The 9,439-nt window shown below is 64.0% G+C and overlaps 1 protein-coding gene across 2 annotated transcripts; it reads left to right on the forward strand.

Annotated features, from left to right (window-relative positions):
• The first annotated feature begins 2,094 nt into the window (after nt 1-2,094).
• Nucleotides 2,095-6,037, forward strand: GPIHBP1 (glycosylphosphatidylinositol anchored high density lipoprotein binding protein 1). Of its 2 annotated transcripts, XM_063817443.1 has the most exons (5): nt 2,096-2,245; nt 2,691-2,819; nt 3,884-3,997; nt 4,130-4,285; nt 5,878-6,037. In XM_063817443.1, the coding sequence occupies exons 1-5, from the start codon at nt 2,194-2,196 to the stop codon at nt 5,922-5,924; spliced, it is 498 nt and encodes a 165-aa protein (XP_063673513.1). In that variant the 5' UTR covers nt 2,096-2,193; the 3' UTR covers nt 5,925-6,037. The 2 variants fall into 2 exon arrangements, with proteins under 2 accessions (XP_016815507.1, XP_063673513.1); XM_016960018.4 differs by having other exon boundaries at nt 2,095-2,245; nt 4,130-6,037.
• Nucleotides 6,038-9,439: the final 3,402 nt, after the last annotated feature.

A 9,439-nucleotide genomic window follows, 5' to 3' on the forward strand; every position in this document is an offset into this window, starting at 1 on the left:
GCAGCACTAGATTCAAGGGCCTGTAGCGGTAGCCGGTGCGCGGCGCCGGGGAGGTAGGGCAGCAGGGAAGCGGGGCACCAGGGAAGCGGGGCGACAGGGAGGCGGGGCGTGGGGGAGGAGGGGTGAAGATGACGGGAGGCGGTGCACGGGGGAGGCGGGGCACAGGAGAGGCGGGTCGACAGGGAGGTGGGACGCTGGGGAGGAGGGGCGAATGGGGGGCGGGGCGATGGGGAGGCGGGGTGTGGAGGAGGCGGGGCACCAGGGAAGCGGGGCGACGGGGAGGCGGGGTGACGGGAAGTGGGGGCAGTGGGGGAGGCAGGGCAGTGGGGGAGGCGGGGCGTGGGGTAGACAGGTGTGGGGGAGGCGGGGCACCAGGGAAGCGGGGCGATGGGGAGGCGGGGCGACGGGAAGTGGGGGCAGTGGGGGAGGCGGGGCAGTGGGGGAGGCGGGGCGTGGGGTAGACAGGTGTGGGGGAGGCGGGGCACCAGGGAAGCGGGGCGACGGGGAGGCGGGGCGTGAGAGAGGCGGGGCAGTGTGGGGGAGGCGGGTCTACGGGAAGGCGGGGCAGAGGGGGAGGCGGGGCGTGGGGGAGGCGGGTCCGAAGGGAGGCGGGGCAGTGGGGGAGGCGGGCCGAGGGCGAGAGGGCGCAGGGAGGCGCAGGGAGGGCGAAGGGAGGGCGAGAGGGCGCAAAGTGGTGGGGCCACGCGCGGAGGGGCGGGGCGGGGCGGGGCTGGGGGGACAGGCATCAGGTATGAAGAGTTTGGGGCTGGCGGGGCGTGTCCGGCTGTGGCGTGAGCACCGCTATGGGAGACCCTGGCTTGGCAAGTGACCTTGCAGCCTTGGCTGGGGAAGGGCTAGATGCTTGGTGGGTGTCGGCAGAGTGGAAAGAATGACAGGTTCAGGTGAATTTAAGGAAGGATGGTTGACTCGGTGGCTGGGACATTAGAGACAGGTATTCCCAGCCTCAGGCGCTGTCCTAAGCCCAGCAGGTACTGACCCTTGATGGTCACCTCACCCTATGAGGGAACTGAGGCCTGGGGAACCCAAGGGGCTAGTCCAGAACCCACAGCCGGGGGAAGGAGGAACCGGGTCTTAAACCCAGGCTGCTCACTCCAGAACCAACTCAACCTCTGTTACAGGTGGCCAGCCAGAAAATGCCCCACCCCACCCATTGACAATCGGGGAAACTGAGGCCTGGCCCAAGCACCAAGGCACACAGAGACGCTCAGGCTTGACCCTGGCTCCAGACTCCCGTCTAGCCCCTGCCGCTGCCCCACCCCTCTGCTGCCCTTGGGAGAGGAGCAGCTCAGAGCCTCGACTCTGCACTCTGCATCAGCCCCCCCAAGGGCTTGAGTGGGGTCTTGAGAGGAGGGGGTGGCCTCAGGGAGCGACCTGGGCTTTCCAAGCCTCTCCCAGAGCAGCCCGTCTCTCACACAAGGCCAGAAGGCAGGTGGGAGCTGATGGCTTTCCCAGCAGGAGACCGAGGGGGCGGGCCCCCAACAGCTCCAGAAAGCTCTCCACCGGACACCAGCAGGAACAGCACTGCAGATGGAACAGCAGGGGCAAAGACCCCAGGTGATAGTGAGGGGCAGCCGGGAGGCCTTGGGCCTAGCAGTGCACTGCTGAGTGTGGGTGAGGAGGAGGTGAGCACGCAGCCTTAGCTTGAGGGCATTGACTGTGTTTTTACTTAAATGCTCTTAAAGGGGCCTGGGTGTGATGCTGACTCTAGGATGACGATGCTTGGCCAGTGATCAGCAAATAGAGGGTCTGTGACCCCAAGGTCCTGTGACTATGGAGCCCAGACATGGGGTTGGGGGTGTCAGGCATGGCCCATTCCGGGGCGAGGCTCCCTGCCCTGCACTGCAGGGCTGAGGCACTGAGCAGCAAGCCAGGCGAGGGCCAGCAGCTCCTGCGGCCAGCACCACCTTCCAACCGCCGTGGCACGGGTGCACAGGATGCTCCAAGGCCAACCACAATGACTTCTCCTTCCCCTCTGGCCCCAGATGTCCTGGAGGGAAACAACAGTCCCTGGCCTGGCGCCTGGAGCTGGGGACCAGTGTGAGGCCCATTGTTTGAGGCTGGAGCTGGTGGGGGCCACTAGGAAGCCCACGGCAATGCCCTTCATCCCACTTACCGCAGCTCCAGAGCCCTGCGGGAGGACTCAGAGTCAGGGACACAGCAGCGTCCGGCGAGATGAAGGCGCTCGGGGCTGTCCTGCTTGCCCTTTTGCTGTGCGGGCGGCCAGGTGCGGGGCAAAGGGTAACCCTGCGGTGAGAGGGCAGCAACTGCAGTCCTGGAGCACAGGGACCTCCAGGGACCCCCAGCAGGGGCTTAGGAAGAAGGAGGGGATGAGGCTGGAGTCCCCAGCCCAGAGCAGCATGGATGGAAGCTGGCCTGGGTCCCCGAGAGTCCCCAAACATCTGTGCCCCTGTTTATGTGGGGTGCGGGGAGGGGCTACCATAAAGGGCCAGCCCACAGCAGCTGCTGTTGTAACTACAATGCCAGGGCACACTCGGCTGCAGGACAGTGAGTAGGGTGAGTAGGGTGTTCAGGGTAGGGGCCCTCCCCAGCCACCCTGGGGCCCGAGGGTGGCTGGGAAGGGCCAAGGAGTTGGGGGCACGATGCTTGCCCAGAGCAGGTGTCCTCCATACCCGGGTAGCTGAGGCTTACAAGCATCCCTGCACGGTCAGGGAGAGGGCAGACACAGCAGGAGGAAGAGGAAGAGGACGAGGACCACGGGCCAGATGACTACGACGAGGAAGATGAGGATGAGGTGGAAGAGGAGGAGACCAACAGGCTCCCTGGTGGCAGGAGCAGAGGTATGGCCGCCCCAACCCCAGAGCCCTGCTGCCTGATCTGCCTGGAGCATTCTGGGCGGGGCTGTGTGATGGAAGCCAGCAGGCCACAGTCCTGCTGTGAGCTTGCCTCCAGCAGAGTGGGAGACACTCAGTACACCCCTCACTGCTGCTCACCATGACACTCAGTTGCCTTCCAGAGTAGGGAACAGGGGAAGAAGCCACCAGCTGGGAGGGTCAGTGGTGCCAGGATGTAGAGGTTAAATAGGAGTTCACCAGGCAGAGAAGGGCTCAGTGGGGGCCCAGGGTGGAGACAGCAAGCACAGAGGCCCCAGGGTAGGGTTCAGTTTTGTGGGGCAGAGAGAGCAGCAGGGTGGGCCGGTCCTGTACAGGGGAGGGCTGGATTGGCTGCTGCGGGCTGGGGAGCCAGGGAACCGCTTAGAGCAGAGCAGAGTAGGGCTAAGAAGAGCCCACCCTCACTGCCCACCTGACACACCCCTACACGTGGGCCACCCTCTGCTCTCTCCCATCCCGAGAAAAGCAGAGCAAATCGCCGCATCCAACCCTCAGGCCAGCCCCTCCCTAGCCAGGGACCGCAGCGTGCCCCACCATACACAGCCCCTCCCTAGCCAGGGCCCCCAGCATGCCCCACCACACACAGCCCACCCCCCTCCCAGGACCCCCAAGCCTGCCCTCAGCATGAGCCCTGCCCCACACACCCACGAGGTGTCCCCCTGTGAGGCCCTCCTCTACCAGGCCCGGTGCTCCCGGAGGCAGGACTGAGTCAGACCCACCTCCAGGTTTCTGTGCCCACGGCAGGAGCCTGGGCAGCATTGTCGCAGGACATGAGTGATGATGGGAAGTTCGCCCTGCCTGACCCGCAATCCCTTGCCCCCTAAACACACAGGCTCACGCACACAGCACAGCTTACAGGGCCAAGTCAGGGGTCGCCCGCCCGTCTGAGCAGTGGGTGCTGGAGGCTCACCAGGCTAGGCTTTGGGAGCACAGCTGAGAACGGGGAGGTGGACAGGGACGTGGGAGGAGACCCTGGGGGGCCCGGCCTCAGCCTGAGCCCGCCTTGTCCCCAGTGCTGCTGCGGTGCTACACCTGCAAGTCCCTGCCCAGGGACGAGCGCTGCAACCTGACACAGAACTGCTCACATGGCCAGACCTGCATAACCCTCATTGCCCACGGGAACACCGGTAAGTGGGCATGGGGCCGCAGCACATGCACCCCCAGGTGGCGGGAAAGCCAGGGGCCCGGAACAGAGCCCTGCAGAGCCACCTCAGAGACCCCGCCCATCCTCAGCACTTGTTCCCCACTCCCCTTCCCAGAGTCAGGCCTCCTGACCACCCACTCCACGTGGTGCACAGACAGCTGCCAGCCCATCACCAAGACGGTCGAGGGGACCCAGGTGACCATGACCTGCTGCCAGTCCAGCCTGTGCAATGTCCCACCCTGGCAAAGCTCCCGAGTCCAGGACCCAACAGGCAAGGGGGCAGGCGGCCCCCGGGGCAGCTCCGAAACTGTGGGCGCAGCCCTCCTGCTCAACCTCCTCGCCGGCCTTGGAGCGATGGGGGCCGGGAGACCCTGACCCACGGCCCCTCCCCACCCCCACCCGGCTCACCCCCGGCCCTGCCAGCACTCTGTCTGGTACCTTCCCCTCCTGCCCCTGCACCAGCTTTGGAGAATGGATTTGGAGTGTCTTGGGCGATCCAGCCAGTGCAGGCCCCCCGGCCCGGTTGCTTCCTCAGTTCCCAGCTGTGTCCTTGGTGTCCTCTCCCCACCACCTGTGAGCAGCAAGACTGCCGCACGTGGGCGCCGGGTCCAGACCTCGGCTGCCACGCGCCAGGACCTGCAGCCCTCATGGGGGCTGGGGATCCCCATCAGCACAGCCAGGCAGAGATGATACCCACCACACACCTGGGGGCCCCCACACCCAATCCTCACCCTTAACTTCTGCCACGGGAATTCCTCCATCTGCAGCGGTCACACGGGCCCGCCCTGCCCTTCCCCAGGTCGGCCTCTTGGCTGTCTGGAGGGAAGGGGATTTGGAGGGAGGCTGTCATCGCCCCCAGGAAAGACGGGCCTGGGGGAGGCGGGACAGTGGGGGAGGCACGCTGAGGATGAGAGGGCGCAGGGAGGTGGGTCGGGGTGAGGCCACACCCGGAGGGGCGGGGCGGGGCTGGGGGGACAGGCACCAAATATGAAGAGGATGGGGCCAGCGGGGCCTGTCTGGCTATGGCGTGAGCACCGCTATGGGAGACCCTGGCTTGGAAAGTGACCTTGCAGCCTTGGATGGGGAAGGGCCAGATGCTGGGTGGGTGCCTGTCACCTCGAGGTGACCATCTAGGGTCAGTACCTGCTGGGCTTAGGACAGCGCCTGAGGCTAGGAATACCTGTCTCTGCTCTAGCAGAGGCTAAAGCAGGCTAGAGCAGTGGAGGGGTGGAGTTGATGAAAGGAGAGGAGTAGATGAGATGGAATTTTTCCAGCCTCATCCTGGCCTGCCCTCTAGACTCCAGTCCCCAAGCCCTCAGCCTGGTGGGTGTCATGGATGGATCTGGGGGTGTCAGACAGGCTACCCTGTGCCAGGGAGGGGGCAAAATGGGCCTGCAGCTTCCTGCAGAGGAAGCAGGACTGGGTAGCAGAGCCGGGAAGGTGGGTGGCCCATTACAGGGGGGTCCCCAGGGTGTCCTCTGGCAGGGCTGTGACTGCTGCAAGCTCTGCCTTCACCAGTAGCTGGTGCCAGGACAGAGCTCTGGGACAGCAGGCAGAGGCCGAGCCTGGGCCACAGCTCAGCCACTGACTTGGGTATCAGTTTCCCCTTCTGAGAAGTACAGAGTGAGACTTAAAGAACCCCTAGATCCCCACCAGTTCAACACTCCATTAACTGGGAAGCCCAGAGTCCTGTCCTGCCTGCCAAGTTCATCCTGGTGGGCAGTGGGAGGCCTCCGCTAACTGTTCTCTTCTTTTCCTTATTAATAAAACACACAATGCCTAGCTGGGGGATCGGAAGGCAAATGCCCTAGATGGTGGGGTCACGTCTTTCTCCTTCTCCTTCCTCCTTCCTGCTGGCTGAAGTGATGACCGGAGCTCAGCAACCACTTTGCACCATGAGGCAGCACTGAGCACGGCAGGGCAGCCTGGCGAGAGGGGCCTAGCTTGCTGCCGACAGAAGTCACTGCCTACCTCAGGGTCCCCTTACCTGGGTGGGAAATAAATTTCTGCTGTGTTGAAGCTAGTTATTTGGGGTGTCTGTTACTTGCATTTTCACACTGACACATGCACATGTGTGCACACGAACACGCACGCCTACAGCCCCACTGGAGCACAGTGCAGGGGTCAGGCTGCCTGCTTCGAATCTAAGGCCCAGCCCTCCCCAGCTCCATGACCCTGGAAGCCCCTTCACCTCTCACTTGGCTCCGTCCAGCGGGAGTCCTAGGAGAGCCCTCCTTGTAGGCTACAGTGAGGATCCTCCAGAGTGCTGGAGTGTCACGTGTCAGGGCTTACAGCCCCGTGCCTGGCAGAGAGCAAGTGCTCGATAAATGGGAGCTGTGGCCATCAGGACACTTCTCATGACCCCACTCTTCACTTGCCATCTGTATGTGTGAACACAGCACATGCCCCACCTGAGCCAGCACCAGACCCTCATGATCCAAAGAAACCTCGTTAGCCACACCCGACTTAGAAACACGGGGCGACGTAACCGGAGGTCGCCAAATGCTTCCTTCAAACTGATGCCTTAAAGCCCTGCACAGCTCTGAGTGGACAGACCCCCGCCCCTCCCGGCCCACACCACCTCCTGGCGTGCAGTCTGAAGCCACTGGCTGTAGGGCCTGCCCCGGCCTTGGGGTCCTGTCTCTTCTCCCAGGGTCCTGGGCCCTGCCAGCAGCTGGCTCCCTCATCCTTGCCCCTGAAGAAGCAGAAAGCCCAGTCAGACTCCCCTGGGGCTCCCACCTGACCTGCCCAAAGGCACGGGAGCTGTGAGTGTCTCTGCAGCTATAGAAGCCGGAGAGGGGCCAATACAGGAACAGAGAAGCCCATCAGCCAGTACCCACCCCCACACCACCCCCACACCCCCCCAACACCATCCCCCACACCACCCCAACACCACCCCCAACACCACCCCCAACACCACCCCCAATACCACCCCCACACCACCCCAACACCACCCAACACCACCCCCACACCACCCCCACACCACCCCAACACCACCCCCAAACCACCCCCACACCACCCCCACACCACCCCAACACCAACCCCAACACCACCCCAACACCACCCCAACACCACCCCCACACCACCCCCAACACCACCCCAACACCATCCCCCACACCACCCCAACACCATCCCCCAACACCACCCCCACACCACCCCAACACCACCCAACACCACCCCCACACCACCCCCACACCACCCCAACACCAACCTCAACACCACCCCAACACCACCACAACACCACCCCCAACACCACCCCCACATCACCCCCACACCCCCCCAACACCGCCCCCAACACCACCCCCACACCACCCCCACACGACCCCAACACCACCCCCAACACCACCCCCACACCACCCCCACACCCCCCCAACACCGCCCCCAACACCACCCACACACCACCCCCAACACCACCCCAACACCACCCCCAACACCACCCCCACACCACCCCCAACACCACCCCCAACACCACCCCCACACCGCCCCCCACACCGCCCCCACACCGCCCCCAACACCACCCCGACACCGCCCCCAACACCACCCCCACACCGCCCCCAACACCACCCCCAACACCACCCCCAACACCATCCCCCACACCATCCCCCACACCACCCCCAACACCACCCCCACACCACCCCCAACACCACCCGAACACCACCCTTACACCACCCCCAACACCACCCCAACACCACCCCCACACCGCCCCCAACACCACCCCCAACACCACCCCCACACCACCCCCAACACCACCCCCAACACCACCCCAACACCACCCCAACACCATCCCCAACACCACTCCCAGCAGCTCACAGAGGGCTTTCTCCTGGCAGCCACTCAGGCTCTGAGCAGGAAGAGAGGGTATCGTGCTTAGCTGTCTACGGTGGGCCCTGTCACAGCCCCCCGAGGTAGGAAAGCCTGCAGCTGCGACATGAGGCTGGAGCTCAAGGTCACACAGCTGGGTGGTGCAGATCCAGGATCCAGTCCCTGGGCTTCCTGCCGACCGCACCCAGCTTCCCAGAGGTGTCCCAGGCTCCAGGACGCCTGAGCTGAGGAGGAGCTGGATGCCAGCCAAGAGCCAGCCAGATTCCCAGGCCAAGTCGAGTCTGAGCCAGGCGAGTCAGCGGTGCCAACGGGCGGATGGTCACAGCCAAGACATCCTGGGCCCCGTCTCAGAGCCCAACGCATGCTGTCAGTCTCGAGAGTGAACATGGAGGGAGCTCCCTTTCTCATCCCGCCCAGCAGCAGGGAGACTGGGGGCTGGGGGGCTGGGCAGGGAGGGGGCGGGGGGGCTGGGCAGGGAGGGGGCGGGGGCTGGGCAGGGAGGGGGCAGGGCCCTGGCCCAAGAACCCATGTCCCTCTGTACCAGTTTCCCAGGGCTGCCATAACAAATCACCACGAACCTAGTGACTTAACACAAGTTCATGCTGTGGCTCTGGAGGTCAGAAGTTCACGTCAGGGCTCTGGCTGGGCTGCGTTTTCTTGGGAGAGAATCCACCCCCGCCCTCTCAGCTTCAAGAGGCCGCCTGCTCTCCTTGGCTCACGGCCCTTCCTCCACCTTCGAAGCCACTCCAACCACTGCTCCCTCACCAGCTTCCCAAGTCAGCTCTCCCTCGGCCTCCTTCTTACAGGGATCCTGTGACCACAGTTAGGACTCGCCTGGAGATTCCGGAGCCATCTCCCATCTCAGATCCTCCGCTTCCTCACGGCTGCAAAGTCCCTTTTGCCATAGAAGGCACATTCACAGGCTTGAGGATTTGAACCTGGGTATGTCAAAGACCTTTCCTGAGCCCACATCAGCCCCTCCCTGGACACCTGCCCTGAGACTGGCTGTGCTCTGGAAGCCACGGTCCTGGGGAGGATAAAGCCCGGCTCCCTGGCTCAAGGGGGCCACAGTCCCAGGAAGGAGGCCTTGCCGGGCCCCTGGTGGCCACAGTCCAGAAGTCAGTCCCACAGTGGTCTCTTACTGCCCCAGAAGAATTCAGGCCCCTTCGCCTGTGCTCATCACGAGAAGCCGGGCAGAGGCTTGTTCTCACTCTGTCTCTCCCGCACCCCTTGGGTCTGCCCACACCCAGGTCTCCCCGCCATCAAAACTGACCAAGACCAGGGTGCAGTGCCTGACTCACTCATGGGACAGACCCTAACCACGCCTCCCTCCTGACTCAACTCATGGGACAAACCCTAACCACGCCTCCCTCCTGACTCAACTCATGGGACAAACCCTAACCACGCCTCCCGCCTGACTCAACTCATCGGACAGACCCTAACCACGCCTCCCTCCTGACTCAACTCATGGGACAGACCCTAACCACGCCTCCCTCCTGACTCAACTCATGGGACAGACCCTAACCACGCCTCCCTCCTGACTCAACTCATGGGACAGACCCTAACTACGCCTCCCTCCTGACTCAATTCATCGGACAGACCC

This window comes from Pan troglodytes, chromosome 7 (assembly GCF_028858775.2).
Source record: "Pan troglodytes isolate AG18354 chromosome 7, NHGRI_mPanTro3-v2.0_pri, whole genome shotgun sequence".
Classification (NCBI taxonomy): domain Eukaryota; kingdom Metazoa; phylum Chordata; class Mammalia; order Primates; family Hominidae; genus Pan; species Pan troglodytes.

Bases quoted from the DNA above. Each gene is read 5' to 3' on its own strand.
- GPIHBP1 (XM_016960018.4), top strand. From the start codon at position 2,194: ATGAAGGCGCTCGGGGCTGTCCTGCTTGCCCTTTTGCTGTGCGGGCGG. The intron at 2,246-2,690 runs GTGCGGGGCAAA...CTGCACGGTCAG, and splicing joins TTTGCTGTGCGGGCGGCCAG to GGAGAGGGCAGACACAGCAG. The intron at 2,820-3,883 runs GTATGGCCGCCC...CCTTGTCCCCAG, and splicing joins CCCTGGTGGCAGGAGCAGAG to TGCTGCTGCGGTGCTACACC.